General features: G+C 39.0%; 1 protein-coding gene across 5 annotated transcripts in view; it reads right to left on the bottom strand.

Annotated features, from left to right (window-relative positions):
• The window catches only part of DCLK2 (doublecortin like kinase 2), an 85,702-nt gene that overhangs the window by 13,090 nt on the left and 52,643 nt on the right, over positions 1-19,969 (bottom strand). For all 5 annotated transcript variants that reach the window (XR_010071201.1, XR_010071200.1, XR_010071199.1 and 2 more), the window contains 5 exons: positions 15,346-15,418; positions 14,269-14,377; positions 7,871-7,928; positions 3,980-4,099; positions 2,117-2,263 (listed from right to left, as the gene is read on the bottom strand). Coding sequence is in view for 2 of the 5 variants with exons in the window: in XM_063335760.1 (XP_063191830.1) it covers positions 2,117-2,263; positions 3,980-4,099; positions 7,871-7,928; positions 14,269-14,377; positions 15,346-15,418 (507 nt within the window). In the remaining 3 variants the exon portion in view is untranslated. The remainder of the gene's footprint in view (positions 1-2,116; positions 2,264-3,979; positions 4,100-7,870; positions 7,929-14,268; positions 14,378-15,345; positions 15,419-19,969) is intronic.

The raw sequence follows: 19,969 nt of genomic DNA on the forward strand, positions 1-19,969 counted from the left end.
TTGATTGCCACAGTGCAGCTGGAGCTAGTAATGTTCAGTCGAGCTGTCTGCCAGCTAAATAGGTCAGACCATGATATAGCCCTCAAGCAACTAGAGGTGGGAAAAGAAAACTCAATCCTAGAATGCTGAGAAGTTTTATATGTATTAAGAAAAATATAATACTCTGCTTCCGTCTGATTGCCACTTAGAGTTTAAAATGGGATCAGCAGCTACAATGAGATTTGTTTAACATCTCTCACTAACTTAGCATACATCTAGTCAGTTAGCATGCTGGGTATTTCACAGGCAAATGTCTTCCCTGAGCAAGTTCAGCACAGGGGTGAGAAAGGTGACTGAGAAGTGTTTTAGGTTTCTGTGCAGACCCAAGCGCATCTTACCAAAAGCCCCATGAAGAATCTAGCACATCTTGTTCTGAGTCATTTTGTTGATGAAAGCAGCTCAATTTTAATAGAAAGAAAAGTGTTATATGACAGCTATATCAACAATAAATCAAACCAGCAAAGGAAATGCCCCTAATAAATTAATTTTGGTTTTGTTCTTAAAGTAAAATATTTATGTTTAAACGATTTCAATGGGATCTAGTTTCTAGAACGTAGGGCTCCAGAATCTCCAGAATAGCTGAATTTATTTAGTTTCCTCAAACAACTGAATACTGCTAAGGCCGCAGTACCTTCCTCCATTCCCCTGTGTAATTCACATAACTAATGGAAACACATTCTTCTTGATATAACACCTTCCTATCTGCTGTTACTCTTAGAGCTTGTATTTTTAAATCCATGACTAGTAAAGAGAATGTAATTCAGACAGCTGCATGACCCTGTGCAAAAGAACTAACTTGCAATTATAGGTAGCAATTGATGAGAATTATTTGCGTTTACATTCAATACCAGTGTGTCATCTTAACATTCTGCCACTGTCAATCACAGTGAATAAGATTTGCGTCTGTTGAGTAATCTCTTTGGGCTTTCTAGGCAGAAAGGACATTTGTGCCTATTTATAACCTATTCAATCACTAACTAGAGCTTAAAATTTCTTTGGACTGGCTGGGTTTGAAGATGCACTGATAATAAGTGAGACTTCCACCTTCATTTTCTTTCTCATAAGTGCCATGTTGCTGTGACTACATTTTCCAGGAGAAGCACCCCCTCCCTTCCTTTTGCTAAACAATCTGATTTATTTGAGGGCTTATTTAAATTGCTAAACACTGCCAGTGGAATTAGTTGGGAAAGAATTGACTATTAATTGGGAAGTATTTTCAATTTACAGCCCTGTCCTTGTAATAGTTCACAATCCGGTCTGGGATAAGCCATGACTCCTACTCTAGATGCAACCTCATTAAACAGGATGGACAAACACCAGAGAAGGCTTTAAGAAATGCCTACCAAGTGTCGATGAAAGCTACTAGCATTCCTGATGGCTCAAAGCAGGGGAGATTATGGCCCTGTTTGTTCAGTCCACAATACGTAATACCTAATACCAAATATGTAATACGTAAGTATAACCTCTGTGTATAAGCAAGGTAGCACACGCCAACCCATCCTGTGAACTGTCGTCTAAGCACTTCCCAAAGCAGCCTGATTCATGGTAATTCTTGCCAACACAGTTATTTTATGTCTCTGCTGAAAACAAAAGTAGTCAGTCCCCCCAGGACAAAATAAATGTATGTACAGAGTTAATTCATGGCTGGAACACTGGTAAATCACCAGAAAGATGTTCCTGCTATGACAGTGAAAGAAAAAAAAATACAGAATTGCTTGAGATAACCATATGATCGTTGAAAGAAATGGCACTCAGCCCACCTTTTCTCCCACTTGCAAACTATAATACATAATTCATTGACATAGCTTTAAAATTCATCGTTTGTAAGACAATACTCCTGCTTATCCAAGCAGCAGCCAATCAAAATGTAAATAAAGAGAGGTCTAAGGACAGGTTTGAGCAGAGCTCATTTGGGTTATGGTGATTGCTATCTCATGGCAGAAGATTTATTTCATACATACTTATCCTAAATTAATATTCCTGCTGTTCTCTGCTCAGCTCCTTGACATTTATGTACAAGCATTTGCATTAATGAGAACAAAGTAAGAGAAAATATTAGAAAATAAATGGGACGTACCAGGAGATTTTCTGGCTTGATGTCTCTGTGCACAATGTTGAGACCATGAAGGTATTTGAGTGCACTGGCTAGATTGTAGACCATTGCACTCCCATCTCGCTCTGTGTATTTTGTAGAAGAAGTGATAGCATCAAATAGATCTCCTCCCTAAGTAACGGAAAGATAAAATAGATCACTATATGAAAGATAATTAAGATGATGATACTGCATAAAAAAGCCACGTAAAATCTTCCTTTACAAAAGGCATGCTCAAACGCCTGTTGAGCAGTAAAAAAAAAATATTTTGCGGAAAGATCATCTTGTCACCAAGATACTAGACTGAGACTTGGGTCACCTCCATTAAATTCTCAACTGTACTCCAGGCTTCTGGTGTCTGAATTTGGGCAAATCACAGCTGTTCTCTGTCTTGATTTCATTCTACTCATCTTCCTACCTTTGATCACAGATTACCTACAGGCATACAGTTTCCCTTTTCTTCACCTTGTCAATAAAATACCTTTACGTAGCAAAAACCAGTCCTGATTTTGAGTAAAGCCTAAGGTAATATAAATTAGACCAATAATAAAAAGCCTGACCTAACAAATATTCAGCAACTGTAATGACCCGAAATTGGAATTTCTGTAGATATTGCAGAAACATCAAATAAAAGTAGCTGAAGAGGACAAACAGCATAAGCATGATCTTTTCCAACCTACATCATTCTATGATAGACCAAAGTGCAGAACCTACAGGTGATTTCTGAATGTGCCAGTTGTGCGGTCTCTGATTATTGATGCCCTGTTCCTCTTGGAATACATAACAACACGTCAGCGAGTTACTGATGCAGCACTTCCAGTCATTGCAACAAATTTACGGGGGTGTCCCTATGATGGTTACCCTGGATACATCCGTAGGAGTGATCTGTCTGAGCTGTGCGTGGCATTCCAGGCATTTCAATACACGTGAAAGAGGAGCAGCAATTCAGGAAATACAGGCCACGATGGTGGTGTATTAAAATATTAAAAAAAAATACTGTCTTAAAACCAAAAAAGCCTCTACTATGTAAAAAATAACTTCTAGAAAGAACAGAAATGGGACTGTAGGTTACAGAAATTATGAAATGAACAACTACAGACTTTCTTTAGAGTTTTCCTAGGCTGGCAGCCATTCTAGAGGGGACACCTGAATCTAACATTTCGGACAGCAATAAAAAGTGATGATAATGATATATATCACTTGTATTTGACATGCCAATCAAGCTGATGTGCAGTGTTGCTGTGTATGTACAGAACACAGACAAGAGAGTGCATGACTAAAACTTGATGCAGCTGGTGTATTTGGTTCACAAGGTGACAGCAAAATGAAGATTTTTGTTTTCTCTGTACATGAATAAAAGCAGCATCGATTTTCTGGTGAACTGGAAATAAGGTGAGTGAATGTTTGATTTATATCAAACATTTTAAATAAGCAAAACAGGTGAGATTTTTTGAGTTTTAATTTTGCTGGACCATAATCAAGTATGCTTAAACTATCCATTGGATTTATTGTCTACTAAGATAAAGAGAGTTTGTTTCTTTAAAGCAAATTATTAAACAAAGATATTAGTGAAATAAATGCAGGTGTTCACTATTACCCCTGCATATTGAAAACATGATGTAAAAAACACTATCCACATTGCAAAATTACCTCAAAACGGTGTAAATAGTCTAATTACGACTGAAGAGACATAAATTCCATTAGTGTAACTGGCAAGAGTATATGCATGATTAAAAATGCAGATTGCCACTGAGATCTTATCTGATTATGTCTCCCAAAATCTTAATGTTCCTAGATTTCACACCAACACAGATAATTAAAAAAAAAAAAAAGGCTCCTTAGTCTTACCTTGACCAGCTCCATCACCAGAAAGAGTTCTGTTGGGGTGTCCATTTCCTCTATAAGCATAATGATATTTGGATGCTTCACTTGACGCAGAATAGACACTTCATTTTCAATCAGGTGTTCCTGTTCAGAAAAGAGGAGGGAAGTTTATCTGAACAGACATGAAATTGCTGATTCACTTTTCCTTTGATCGGCTGACCACTGATCACTTCGCACCCTTTCTGCTATTTAATTTATACAGTAGAGGGTTATTGACGGATTCTGGATTTCAACTTGTATTTTAGCCTAACTGTACTTCATCACTGATGCAATTTAATTTAAAATACCATATTTCACACACATAACCAATGGGATATCTCTGAAAAAAGACCCCAGAACATGACAGCAATTCAGGAAGCGCAGATTATATTCTTATGTGGGTATTATGAGGTGAAATTAAATTCAGAACCCCCCTGCCCCCAAGCTGGACCACTGTAACCTGCCACCCCTCAGCAATAGTTAACATGTTCTTGATCCTCTCCAGCCTTCACTTCTCATTTAGCGTAGGTTACTCAAGGACAGATTACCTAGGATTTATTTTCAAGGACTTTATTTTTTTTAAAGTTGTGGATTATATACAGGAAAAAGTATTATAACTGCTTTGGTTATGGATTTCCGTTCATTTTCTATGTATGTTCAGATTTACAATCTGCAAAATATGTAAAAGCTCAGTTAAGTCATTATGTCTCCAACAGCTCAATAGCGCACAGATTGAGTTTAATTTACCCGTCCTTATGCTTCTGAGGAAGTAATGTGTTTCAAGAACAAATTAGTTTCAGAATGTTTCGTCTTCTAGAACATCTTAGCACTTGGTTAACACTGGAGAGCGAAGAAAATTACACGCCCCTTTCATGTGAAGAATGATTTGCATTTTCCTTTATAAATACTGGAATACAGACACTGTATTTAGGTTCACTGCAAAATAAGTAACAATGCTTGCACGAAACACTAGTTTCCTTACACTTTGACAGATAACAGATCATGTCGCTGGACTTGGAACTTATTCATGTTTAATGTACTGATTAGTAGCATGCACTTCATGCATTTGTGAGCAGAGCAGTAGAAGTACTCTAGTGATTTGTGATCCACTGTGCATAGGCAGTGACTGAAGACCTTACACGACTTCACCTTCTATTTCCAGGGTTATTTACAGATGCACTGTGCTTTTGCCAAAGCTTTATGTGGCTGTGTAACTCAGAAACCACATGCCATGTGTGCATCTCACGTCGTGAGAGTGTGGTGCGGCATATACGGGTTAAACAGTCACACCTTTGAAATTCAGTTTGAAAGAGCATCAATTGTCATTCTGAACAAACACATGTCTGCTCCAAGCAAAGTGCTCTGGAGGAAAAAACACAAACAAACATGAAGCAATTTTGTTAAACACAATGCTGAATCTCATCAACAGACAGAAGTGAACAGCCACAGCATACTAAGCCTTATGGATGGAAGCCTGTAAATTCAAAACTAGCATTAAGAGTCCAAGCAAAAACTTATAGCTTTTTCTACCTAAAGAACAGATAACATACTAAATTTATTACAGCCATTAATTACGACTAAGGCACAATAGCTTTACCTGTGCTTGCTTTGTTTCACTTGACTAAATTGTTTATTGCTTTAAATAAAGCTCAGTCACGAGTAATGTTTATTTAAAATTAACAATAATAACATTTTTTTTAAAAAGGCTCCAAAATGTTTTTGAGCTAGTTATAACACCTGTCCTCAAAACGCTAACATGGAGTTATTTTCAACCACACCGCTGTTTTTGCTATATTTTATCATGCAAAAAAATAATAATTCTCAAACTTGTTACAACATTCTCCTGAATAGTGCAATATAGGTTTCAGTCTACATTAATATGATTTATTTACAGAGAAATTATTGTATAATTAACATTTAAGCTGCTTGTGGGAAATACACTAGTCAATTCGATTCAAGTTGTAGGACGTCCAAGATAAACTGCTAGAGGGCAGTGAGCAACATACAAGTCATGCATGTTTGGGCCAGATGGGTGTTTTTAAGGTAGGGCTTACGTTGGCATGTGAAATGAAGTGAGGAAGGAGTAAGCTCTAGCAAAATTTAATTCTTTTCTTGGTTGGAATTCTTCCTGGGCAGTTCTGCCGCTGCCCTGAAGGGTATAAACATCTTCCCAACACCAGTCCTTGGCTTGTACACACACATACATCCCTATGTAGCTATACAGACACAGGGCCTTTCAAAACAGGGAAGTATGCATTCCAGGGGTTTGATTTTTATAATTTTTTTTGTTTTAAAGCAGTGAGAACGATTAGCAGAAAACACGTCTAAATGCTGCTGTATAAAATGATCTATCTCTAGACCATTCCAGTTTATGATACCGAAGTGGCTGAGTCAGACAAGTAATGAAAAACATCTCAAGTTGCAAGCTGTACACATCACCCAAAAGTTTTCTTTTGCAGTGAAACATATTGGGTCACCCTTCCTGCAGCCAAAGAAATGGCAACATTTTAATCTCAAAAAGGCAATTCTAGCACTTTTTCTTGTGGTTATAAATTTTTAAGATTCCTTTCTAAGTTTTCCCTTAAATAAACCTAGAGAATATGAGATGAAGTGATGGGGAGATGGGAACTCTTATCCCCTAGCACCTAATACGCAATTTAAAATCTGCATAGGTGAAACATTTCTATTTGAGGGCCTCTACTTAAAGCAAGTCATCACAGCAGGTAATGCATTAGTGTACAGTAATACGCAGCTCCTTATCGTACAAAGTATGTCATACGGACTTGGTACAGCTTCCTATGAGGCCACATTCAGCATTTAGAGCTCCAAATTACACTTCAGAGCAGTTATTCTATGTAACTGAAAAAAACAATTCCTTTGAATTAAAACCCGGACTTGGTTGCAAAGTTCTCTCTCAAATCATTTCGGTACAACCATTTACATTAAAAATGTGTTTGCATCAAAAAGTCCATCTTTTGAGTCGTCCTTGAGAGAATGGTATGTTTCTACTCTCAAAGAGACTTTAATCCGGAATTTGGTTGCTAATTAATACTGTGCCCTCAGTGTTCTTTTAGCTAACACTAAACTACGGTCCACTTGATTCAGAAGTTCCTCAAGAGCACTTTGTTTTTAAGGTATCGCAAAGCAGTGAAAATAAAAGTATTTTATTTCTTGTTATCTATTCCAACACTTAGTCTACATTCTTGGGGGTTTTTTTCTTTGGGGTTTTTGGGCTGGGTTTTTTTTTTCTTCCTGTTTTAAAATCTCTGTACTTCGGAGGAAGGTGAAGAAGAGGTCTGATACTCTCAGATATTTTCTCCAATTATGTAACATGCTGTTCGGCTGGAGAAACGATTCTGGACTTTCATTTTTGGGGCTTGAATTAGAGAGAAAGTTTAATGAACTCTTTTGTTAAGAGATCTTTGTTATACAGGATGGCGAACTACATAAGCAGAAAGAAATGGTTCTGAAAATGTCTTTCCAAATCCATGTTCTGCGTATAAAAGGAGCATAAAAAAGGATAAAAATAAGAGGCAGAGAGCGATGGGAATTATATAAATACACATATAGCTGCAAATTTCCTCTCTCATATTTTACAGATCAAAGTCTTTCTAATATATTTTAGAGGCACATTAGCATTTTCTTTGTTAGTCCAATAAAATAGATGACAATTTGGAGGGTTTTTTTAACTCTATTATCTACTAGACTAACACTCACTACTTTTCTTATTCGCATCTTGGGTATGTTACCATCCTGTTAAACAGATATTCTGAAAATAGTCAGAAAACCCAAACACACCCACCATTTGTGACTAATGAGCAGCTGCTAGCGCTGGTTCTGCTATTTTTCTTACACATGCAAATTGTTGTACGCTACCTTTCCACAGCATTTAGCCTTGTCTATAATCTTCAGTGCAAACTCCTTTCCCGTGGATCTAGCAAGAAAAATATGAGAACCATGAATTAGAAACCGGTCAACAAATTGTGGCATTATCCATAAGAACATACATTATTGTAACAGAGTGCCTTGCCCAATGAAGGGTGCTGACAGAAAATTCACAGAACGGACTTGATTTTGTTTTTGTTTTCACAGCAGCATTTGCGCCTGCTGTTTCCCTGACTACCGCTACCTAGCTCACTTGGGGTATTAATCGCAGGCTCCAGCCGCAATTCATTCTTTTGTGACCTGGCATAACTCTCCGTCACTTCTTTAATGCAACGCACAAAATTGTCTTGAGCCTTCCACTTAGCTTTGTTCAACTGATAGGCTTTAAAGATAAAATTGTACACATTTATGTGTAAGTGAGCAGAAGAAAGATTGATACCCTAGTGGAACAATTCAATAGGATTCAGCAGAGCTAAAACACCATAGTTCATTACAGACTAGTCTAAAATCCAGCAGAATTTATTAGGCACTAATTTTGACCTTTGGATTTCATTCTCTTTATTTTTTTAAGTATTCTATGGAATTCTATAGCAGTCATAAAAAGTCCCATGACATTTAAGTGGGTGGTGATATACAAAATAAAAAGGATTACTATTTTCTGTAAATACTCTCACGGAAAGGAGTTCTTGTTTGCCTTTCATCCCTCTAAGCAATAAGAATCTTCTCCATTTCTCCAGAAGTGGAGAAAATGAGAGAAAAAAGCACACAAATGAAGTATCTTTTTTCTTTTTTTTTTTTAAAACAAAGAAGATGTTACTACTTCTATTAATGATGAATTAAAAATTACAAGAAAATGCCATAAAACCCCCCCGCTACTATTTTGTGTTGTGTCAGTACCTACAGAGTCCAGTGTGCATCAGAACACCACTAGCATGTATGATAAAAAACACTGCAGGCAGTTACAAAAGCAAGTCAGCCATGTTTTTAAGCTTCCCGGTTAATTTTCACTATACTTTTGGCATTAGATACAACTAGTCAACATTAGGACCTTACAAAAAAAAAAAGGAACTGAATTAATGTCACACATTCAATTTATCCATTAATGAAAAAATGCAGCAGAGAATCTCTGCTCTGGAAGTGCAACTGTATCTGAGAGGTTGTCATAGTTACAACCTGATCTGCTCTTTAGATAGAAGTGTTATCAAAATGGTATCTGTGAAATACCATCCTCTTATATTATAGACCTGATGTAAAATCTACTGTGAACACAGCGTGTAATTCAGAATCACAATTTATGCATTATACTAATTTAAGTGCATTATCGGAAAGCCTGCAAACAACTGAGCAGCGAAACCCACTTAGTGAGCCTTCAACACTTACGCTATGTAGAAAGAGGAGTTAACATTTACAAAGCCAGTTCATCGACCAACTTCAAATCGCTCTTGCAAATATCCTTTACTTATAGCACCTAAGGAAAAGCCTTGGCTATCATCCACAGAATGTGTGTGCTAATCCCGGTGCCTGTCATACACCAGTATTGCCTGACGGGTTTCTGGTACTCCTCTGTCTAGCTGTCAGCATCCATCTGTTGACTCATGTCTTTATAGCCAGACATAAAGGCACCCTTTACAAAAGAGACCACCTTATTCTTTTTGTAGAACAGCTGGTATAATAGGATCCTGGCTCCACAACTAAGGCTTCTAAGGACAACGCTATTAGAAATTAAGTATAACAATTAATAGGAATTAAAAGACAAGCATTTATAGTTGGCATTTCCCCTCTCACTGTTATTATTAGCAACTATTGTTGTATATTTATTTTATATAAAATCATTTAATAATACTTCACTAAATATAAAGATTGGATCGCATACAAGTTTAATTTTCCTTCCTTTTTTTCTTTTAAATAATTGGAAGGTTGTTTTTCTAGTCCAGTCCCCTCATTCAAAAAAGCACAGATGACGTTTTGAAACCCAAGTGACTTTAGCAGCCCTTTTCCCGTTTTCAGTGGAACTTACGTGATATCCAAAATGCACAGTTCGATATTCCTGAAAATAATAAATTATGTTATCTTATGCTTTTAACCTGTCATGTTTCATGAATATTGTTGACTCCATAGGTAACAAAGGATGTGTGGCCAGTTTTCATGGAAAAACACTGCGAAGCATCATCCATTTGGTGCCTGCGCCAAAACTTTGGGTTTTTAAGCCATGGAAGAGCCTTTAAGAGACAAGGCCTGATGGGATCCACCTGTCCCAATGAGGAAAAGGCATCTTTGGCCATAAACTGGTGGTGCAGATCCAGAGAGCTTTAAACTATAATCACTGGGGAAGGGGATAACAACAGGATTGCAGCAGATAAGCCAAGGGTTGGCATGACATTGTCAGAGGGTAGCAGCGCTAATGGGAACATTTACACTGCTCCTGGGAACACAGAGGGCTCAGGAACGTATTTAAAATGCTTGTACACCAACCCACGCACTATGAGAAACAAACAGGGTGAAGGGGAAGTGTTGGTCAGCTCCCAGACCTACAATATCATTGGTATTAGTGAGACTTGGTGATTGAGTCCCACGGTTGGAGTGTTGGGATGGAGGGCTACAGGTCGTTCAGGAGGGATAGGCAGGGCAGGTGAGGTGGAGGTGTCACACTATACGTAAAGGAGAGGTTTGACCGTACAGCCCTTACGGTTAGTGATGATGTGGTTGAGAGCCTCTGGGTGAGAATTAGGAGGATGGAAAACAAAAGAGATGTTGTAGTGGGTATCGACTACTGATCACCCAGCCAGGACGTAGGCACTGATAAGTTATTCTATAGGCAATTGGAAGAAATTTCTGGACCAGTAGCCCTTGTCCTTATGGGAGATTTCAACTTCCCAGACATAAACCGGGAACATCAGACTGCTGTGAGGAGCAGGTCTTGGTAATCTTGACGTTTGTAGGGGAGAACTTCTTGTCGTGGGTACTCAGTGAGCCAGCTAGGAAAGGTGCCCTCTTAGACTTGCTAGGACTCATGGAGGATGTGATGGCAGGTGGCTGTCTTGGCCACAGTGGTCATGAAATGGTGGAGTTTAAAATTTTTGGTGTAGTGAGAGAAAAGGACAGCAGAGTTGCTACCCTGGATTTCAAGAAAGCAAACTTTAAGCTATTGAGGAAGCTAATTAGCAGAATATGCTGTGAATCTGCTTTTCAGGGCTTAGGAGTCCCCAGTTGCTGGTCAGTCTTTAAGAATCACCTTTTAGAAGCACAGGAGCAGGCAATCCCACTGTTTCATAAGTCAAGCACGCAGGGCGGAAGACCAGTTTGGCTGAACAGGGAACTCCTCATGGAGCTCAAAAGGAAAAAGAAATTGGTATGGTCTCTGTAAGCAAGGTCAGGCTTTGCAGAAAGATTACAGAGCTGTGTTTCATATATGCAGGGAGAAGACATGAAAGGACAAAACTCAACTAGAGTTGAAACTGGCCTGTATTGTTTCAGATAACAAGAAGGGCTTTTTTAAGTATGTTAATAGCAAAAGGAGGTCTAAAGGGATTGATACTTCTTGAAGATGGTAATCTGACAAATAGGGATGAAGAAAAAGTGGAGGTATTCAATGGGTTTTTTGCTTCAGTCTTTAATAATAGTGATAGACCTTGGGTTGCCCAGTCCCCTGAGTTGTAGGACTATGAGTGTGGGAACAATGACATTCCATTTGTGGACACTGAAACTGTAAGGGACCAGCTGTATCAGCTGACTGATCACAAGTCCATGCGGCCTGATGAGATTCACCCCGGGGTACCGAAGGAGCTAGCAGATGTCATGGCAGGACCCCTCTTGATCATCTACCAAAGGTCTTGGGAGGCTGGACTGCAAGCTAGCCAATGTTATTTCAGTTTACAAAAAGGGTGTGAGGGAAGACCCAGGGAACTACAGACCTGTTAGTCTCACTTCAATTCCTGGTAAAATTATGGAGAAGATTACACTGAGTACTATTGAAAGGCGTTTAAAGGAACAATGCTACCATCAGGCACAGTCAACATTGGTTCACAAAGGGGAAGTCCTGTTCAACCAATTCAATATCCTTCTATGATAAGGTATCTACCTCGTGGATGAAGGGAAGACTGTGGATGTAGTTTTTCTGGATTTTAGTAAGGCTTTTGATACTGTTCCTCACAGCATCCTCTGCACAAGTTGTCCAGCTGTGGGCGAGTGGGTTCACAGTGTGCTGTGTGAAGAACTGGCTGAAGGGCAGGATTCAAAGGGTTGTAGCAAATGGGGCTACATCTGCCTGGCGACTGGTCACCAGGGTGTTCCTCACAGTTCAATTCCAGGACCATGCCTGTTCAATGTATTTATCAACAATTTATATGCAGGAGTTGAATGCACCATTAGCAAGTTTGCTGATGATACCAACCTGGGAGGTGCTACTGACTCTCTTGAGGGGCAAGATGCCTTGCAGAGGGATCTAGACAGATTGGAGCATTGGGCTATGATTAATGGGATGAAATATAACAAGTCAAAATGCCAGATTCTTTACCTAGGACAGAGTAATGCCAGGGACAAGTACAGAATGCGAGACGAGTGGCTGAAGAGCAGCCCTGCAGAAAGGGATCTGGGGGTGCTGGTCGACAGCAGGCTCAACATGGCCCTGGCAGCCAAGAGGGCAAAGCCCATCCCGGGGTGCATCAAACACAGTATAACCAGCCAGTCAAGAGAGGTGATTATCCCACTTGCATTCAGTGTTGGTGCCACCTCACCATAGAGTACAGCGTGCAGTTCTGGGCCCCACAATTCAAGAAGGATGTTAAGGTCCTTGAAGGTGTCCAGAGGAGGGCAACAAAGCTGGTGAATGGACTGGAAGGAATGCCCTACGAGGAGCGGCTGAGGACTTTGGGCTTGTCTAGTTTGGAGAAAAGGAGGCTGAGGGGCGACCTCTTTGCTCTCTACAGCTTCCTGAGGAGGGGAAGTGGAGAGGGAGGTGCTGATCTGTCCTTGGGATCCAGTGACAGGACATGTGGGAATGGTTCAAAGCTGTGCTGGGGGAGGTTTACACTGGACATTAGGAGGCACTTCTTTACTGGTCAAACACTGGAACAGGCTTCCTAGAGAGGTGGTCAATGCCCCAAGTCTGTCACTGTTGAAGAGGCCTTTGGACAATGCCCTTAGTAACATGCTTTAACTTTTGGTCACCCCTAAAGTGGTCAGGCAGTTGGACTAGATGATTGTTGTATGTCCCTTCCAACCAAAATATTCTTCTCTTCTCTCCAGTTTCACTCAAGCCTCTTATGTGTAGCTTCTTGTAAAATGATATGGACAGAAATCCAGTTGCAAATCAGCTGGCTATACTGCCTTTTCACAGTTTTTTGTAACAGACCTGCAGCATTCAAAGCAGTACGGACATGGTTACACGCTGCTGTGGTAATGCTTGTCAGGAACCAGAGTTTCTTGGTAGAAACTGTTCAAGAAGAAAAAAAGGTAATCAAGACCTTGGAGTCTAGATGCTGACACTGATGACAAGCATTATCTTAAACCTGCACATGCAACAGGAACTTTTTTTGAGTACTAATTGTAACATATTCACATCACATTTACTGAATTTACCCAGTATTTGCGTACAAGTTGGAGATTCCTCATAATATTTAAGAAACTGACATAACTCTCAGATTGATGAAGACAGCAGAAGGTGGTTCTAAAAAATACACTGAGAAAGTGACAGTCAAATCATCTGTTATGTTTGCACTAACTAGCAGCACAGTGTGACACACAGCTTGCAGAGGAAGAACAGTAACACAACACAGGTCTGTAAAGGTATTCCATCTACCCCATCAGGCACATAGTTCAGAGTCTGGAATATTGAACGGCTGATTTGAAAAGTCTCTGGCTACTCACCGCACTACCTCACGGAAGAAACAAGCACAAGGGAGTCGTCAGCACAGACTAATAGCCACCAGGTGAACACCTTTAAGAATACTTTGCCCAGAGCATACTGAAAGCTGTGAAAAATCATTTAAGCAGTAGGGATACTATAGCAGCACAATTGCTGAGGCAGAAGGGAGGCCTCTCAAAGACTGTTTAGATGTCACATAAATTTCCTGCTATCCACAAGTCTGTTGTGTGAGGGGATTTCCTGAAGATCCTGTGGGGTATCCCTAAAAACCTCTCCATTAGAAGGTGACACCTCCTTTAGTTTTTGGGATAAAAAGCCACGTCCCTCTGCTGCTCTCATATCTCTTTGCTGGAATAATACATAGGAAGGTCTGTGTGCTTTGCTATGCCTAGTTCTGCTGAAGTGTAGGCATATTTTTGCATCTGCTCTTTGCTTTCATCTCATCACATTTTATATGAAATTATGCTAATGCAGAAGGCTTTACCCAGTAAAATAAATAGCAGTAGTGAACAGTTTCCTTGCTCACCGTTCTACGCACTCCTTTACAACAGCAAAATTGCCATCGCCGATCACCTTCCCCACTTTATACTTCTCAAGAATGGTAGATGACCCTGAGCACTTGTTTCCATTCACACCTGCAAAAAAGCAAGGTCAACAACGCAAGCTGAAGAGAAGCGTCAGCAGGATGTAATATATCCCCAATGGGTTCCACAGATACAGAACAGTCACAAATGCAAAACAAAACTTAAAAGTAAGTGATTTTCTTCACAGCCTATTCCCTTGTTTTTATCTCAAACATAAGAACGAACAAGATAAGACTAACCAGAGTTGTTTGACCTTCTAACACACAAATCAAATAGGACTACGTTTTTGTGTGGACATATTCTAAAAGTAATGAATGCAGTTAGAAGTCCTTAGTCTAAATATTTTCTGAACTCAAAATACTTTTTTTGAAGTATCTTTTTGCATACTCAAAGCAAAAATGCAAGTAAGATTCACCTACAGTGCACATAAAAGAACCAAGTTTTATTTGCTGAATTCCTTCAAGTTCCCTTAGCTGCTGCCGAAACATCCAAAATGCAAATGAGATTGATAGGTGCTTCTTTCAGTATTTTTAAATTAAAAAAAAAAAATTGACTCTAAAATTAAACAATTTTTAAAATAACATTGCTTTAAAAAGATAAGGAATGAACGGTTAAGTTTAGCTAAGGCCAGTTGATGGGCTAGTGGTTCTACATGAAGCGCAACATGCTGTTTTGAGGGGGGCTCCACTTTCAATCCGGCCACAAACACCATTTCTGCTGATACTCTGCCGGTCATGTTCAAAATCACCCAAATTCCTAATAGTGACTACTGAAAGGCAGGGTCCACTATAACGCTACCACTTGACAAAAAAAAGAACAAAATTTATTTCCTAGCTTTACTACTCTGATGTAGAAAATGCGATAACAATTTTTCCAAGGTAAGGTTGTCGACACAAGGTATCAAGTATCTCAGAACAAAAAATTATTTGGTGTCATCAGAAACCATCTAAAAGTGCTAAACCAACCGCCACCTACAACAAAATTTTTGCAAGGATTGTTAGTAATTATTGGTGTCCTACCTTCGGGACTCTGGCAATGGAGTGATTCAGGTACACCATTCACATTGGAAGAAGATCCACCATGTGGAGAGATCTATGGAATTATATAAGAACTTATTAATCACAAGAAGGAGCCGGACAAAACCCCCAAAGTTAAAAAAAAACACCCTAAAAACACCTATACAAAGTCTGTTTACTTTTCTACTCCCATCTTATTTTTATTCTTGCTTTCTCACAGCTCAACATTATAGTACATCACTGCCATTTGCACCAATTTAAGTTTCAGCCCTGATCGTCCTATTCAGATAAGCAGTTGAACAGATTTCTGTAAACTGCAAAGAAAATTCCCTCCAGCCGCACCAAGTTCCACCTAAACGCTAAGGAGCCGGTGTGTGTGGAGACAACATTCACTCCTCATTCTACAACAAGATCATTACAATACACTCTGCGCACATTTTCATGCAAGCCAGAGACAGCCATCTCCACACAACTATTCAGTGGCCACTGCAGCAAGCACGTGCTTTTGTGCTGTAGTCTAACACACCCCTTCATAGCTGGCACTGTCTGAGGTTTCCCTAACTGAGCTCTGGCAATGTGTGCTCTTTAGATTAGCACGGAAGCATGCTAGGAAGGTAACGGAGAAATGCTTAATGGCCTTGCTAGTTTTCATTTAAAGAAGAGAATTTTGGCATAGGTGGCCGGGTTCATCTATGGTAGTCATATTTGCTTGGTAATCTAGCAGTCTTTATTTTAGGTTATTATGGGTGTGAAGATTTATGACATCTACAAGCATTTCAAGTTAGATGTCTGATATGCATCCAGGCATAGATCCAGTTTTAGTAACTGTGACACTGTGTTAAAAACAAATATCTAAATGATTCTGAGGGATGAATGATGAAGAAAACTACTTTTGCTGCACTAACAACTTAATTGGTTCTCAATCTGAATCTTGACAATTCTACTTAAAGTCATCCTGTCATACTGCCCAAGGACATACACGACGATTGATTTTTATTTTAAAAAAGGGTGGAGACATCGGAATGAACACTGGATGTGTTCTATGCACCACTGTTTTACAAGCTCTCCCATTACAATTAAGTGTAAGGATGCTCTATGAAATTAAGACATATTTTAGATCATTCCCCCTTCTATACATAGCATTTCTTGCTGTTTTGTGAAGTTCCATATTTTGTTTTCTTCATGGGCTATTATAGTAGTTCTCAACACTCACCACATAAAGGATTAAAGTGCTTCTCTGCCTTAAGCTCAGTGTCTGTTGAAATGGCTTTGCATCACACCAGGAATGCAAATGCAGCATTTTCCGTTTTAGCTGACATTGTCTGGTTACACTGCTGAATATTTTAAATCATTAACACTATTGTCAGTGAAAGAACTGAACTGACAGATAGGGATATTGTCTAAAGGCTCATGAAATGCTAATGAATGCTTAAGTTTCTAGTGGCAGATGAGCTGCCAAATCAGCTAAAGGTACAGTAACTATAAGCTGTACAACTTAATTTTGCAGAGCCTCTAAAACGATGATGTTTATTAGCATTTGGCATAGAAGTAGTATCAAGCAGCAACCAGTCAGCTACTACTCTGCTCCTTGCTAATAACTTAAAAACAGGCTATGTTAATGCTGCTTTCTGAGTTATCTATTTATTTAACAAGGACCAGGAACAAGGACATTTGGGTGAAATGACATTTGTGCAAAATCATGAGTCAGTCTCCTACCCAGTCAGTCACGTTTTCTTCAAGCATGAAGCGGAGATAACACAAGAGATCACTGCAAAGTATTAGTCATCAGTCAAAAATATTAGTAATCTATTTTGGGTTTTCAGTGAGTGACAATACATGGGAATATGTAGCCCACATTTCCAACTTCCTTCATCCTTGTAATCAGGTCAGAGCATGACTGGGCACATTCCTTCTTACCACAGTATTTACAAGAAGGAAGCAAACAGCAACAGAGAAAAAAGCTAAAAGGAATACAAAAAGGAAATAAATCCAGTGCTGCTGTTGTGGCTGAGGTGCTAGATCAGAATCTGAAATGGCAGCTTTAACCTTAGTTCGGCCACTAATTTGCCTCATGGCTCTAGACATGAGGCTGAACTCATTCTACAACAGAGATTGACTGTAATTTGGGTGCTGTAGATCTGTGTCTCAGCTTCTCAGCAGCAAAATCAGTCTCGTCTTTCCATACCGTGTCAGGGCACACTAGAAATGTTAAAAAGGTCATGCATTTTGTTGCACTGCCCTGGAAACACTGAAGAACCACAGCGAGGTTTACCCTTTTTCTAAAGAGATTTCGAGTTGCATCACACTACGCAAAGCATTTAGCAAACTGATGACAACGGTGAACGGACCTGACACCAAGTGCAATACTTCAGTTTCCCTACCAGTACAAATCAGCCAACTCTTTTTATCCACTGCAGGAGCAAGAAAGATGCTGAATTGTAAATTCAACAAAGTCAGCAGGTAAGAATTCCTCTATTGCACCGGTGTCTGTAAGTTGGACAACTGCATGTAAAGATTCTTAACATGTAACTGCTAAATAGAAGCACCTGTATACAAAACTGAAGACATTACAACCTTGATGAAGATAGGCACTAATCCTTCAAATCACTTAAGCACATGTTTAACTTTAAGTACATTAACATCCTTATTGAAGTAAAAGGGACTACTCGATAGCTTGAAGTTAAGCAAGTACTTAACTTATTGGTTGGATCAGGTTTTAATGCCCTTTCACTTTGGTCATTTGGTCAAAAAAAGTAATACTGAGACAAATTCAAACACAATGCTATTTAGCATAATTGGTATTCTAAGAAAGGCCTCAACTGTAAAGCTTCTTTATTTAAACAATTTTATTTTCTTTTTGAAAAAATGACAAGACTTTGTGGTACTTAATTTCAAGAGGGGACACTGCTTTCCAAAATCTCATATTTAATCTAGTCTCTGGATGATTTTTATCATGATTTATTACGAAGTGTGCATAGTAACAGATGTACTGGAAGAGCTAAGAGGCTAAGTACCCCTAACAGCATTGCATATCCAGGTATCTGTAAATGGACAATTCAAACCAAAGATAAAGGTTAAACCTTGACACCTGCCTACAGAACAGCAAAAGGACTCCTTCTCAGTCAGTTGTCCTGTGCCACCTATATTACCGTTATTTCTTAATCTATGCACTAGTTTAATCTGTATGGAAAAGTTAATGGAAAAATAAGAGACTCAGCACATTTGCTCAAAAAAGAATATCGTACAGAGTAGCCACTTCGTGCCCACACTTGTTAACTTTTGTATCTAAATCCTTACCTTGAAATAAACCCTCTGCAAAGGGAAATGCTTAGGTTACAGACTAAAATTGTGACGTTAAGAATAAACAGCTTTAATAAGAGTACATAGTAGCATGTGGTTGAGCACGGTATCTAGATTTGTCACTCACATTAATAAAGGCATTTATTTGGGTTGTGGGAAAATTCTGTAGCATTCACTACTCCTAAGTCATAGCATAAATTCCTTACTTCAATATAATCTCAGACTCCAGTGATTTTTTTTTTTAAAACACTTCTGCAAGACTGGGATGTCGGACAGCAAACTGGCGTACTATATGTACCGAACAACTAATAGCACAAGGGCACTCTGGTTGGAAGAGCTAAAAAGGACAGAAAGGAAGCCCTTCTCTTTAAAGGTAAGCTGTTCATGAGGAGTGTTTCCTGCAAGGAGGTTTTTTGTGCCTGTGCATACCACTTCTGCTTACAAAGTGTTGCGAAGCAGAAGAAATCCTTGGGGACTGAAGAGACTTCACTTTAAAGGAAAAGTGACATTTGGAGAATATGATGTAAGACTATGTCTGAGACTGAGAAAAAAATTGCTGTTGCAATCAGTATCTTTTCCACGTTTACTGCCTTGATGATTAACGTTACCATTTAAGCTCTACGTTGATCATCAAACTTCCAACAGCTTGGCCATATTCTAATCTATAGAGTCAAATATTTTACTTTGTTCTGGTATTCCAAACAACGCAGGTTTTAAAGTACAATTCATGTGCAGCTGCTCTGATGGTCTGCTCTTTACAGGAAATAGAAACATCAACCCTGATTTGTTCCCTTTTCCTGCTGCCTCAAGCTCATATAAAACTATTATTAAGTGTTGCTGTTTCATGCTCTCCACAAATAAACACATAAGATTTCTACAAAACAAATCAGCCAAAATATTGCATTTCCAAAGCCAAAAAACTCAGAAATATACTTTCTTCTTTCAATGTCTACCATGGTATTTGTATCTACATTTTCATTCAGCTGTAGTCACGGCACCTTTATACAAGCGCAGGAAGCTAGACTACTTGTCTGTGCAGCGATGCAATCTTAGCAGCAAGGAATTATTTAACTATAGGGAAAAGCAGTAATCTCAAGATAATAAAATTTGTCCCTACTTTCCCTCTGTTTTCCTCATCCGACTGGCCAAGATCAATCCTACAAAAATAATAATGGGATTCTTAAAAGCATCTGGTTTTGCATAAGATCACGTCTCCCTGTTACTGGTTTTATGTTGATACTTCACCAAAACAGTCATTACTACTAGAACAGAAACAAGGACCACTGCAGAGTGCACTTGATCCTTTTGGAATTTATCCGGAGATTCA

Source organism: Chroicocephalus ridibundus, chromosome 5 (genome assembly GCF_963924245.1).
Source record: "Chroicocephalus ridibundus chromosome 5, bChrRid1.1, whole genome shotgun sequence".
Taxonomy (NCBI): Eukaryota; Metazoa; Chordata; class Aves; order Charadriiformes; family Laridae; genus Chroicocephalus; species Chroicocephalus ridibundus.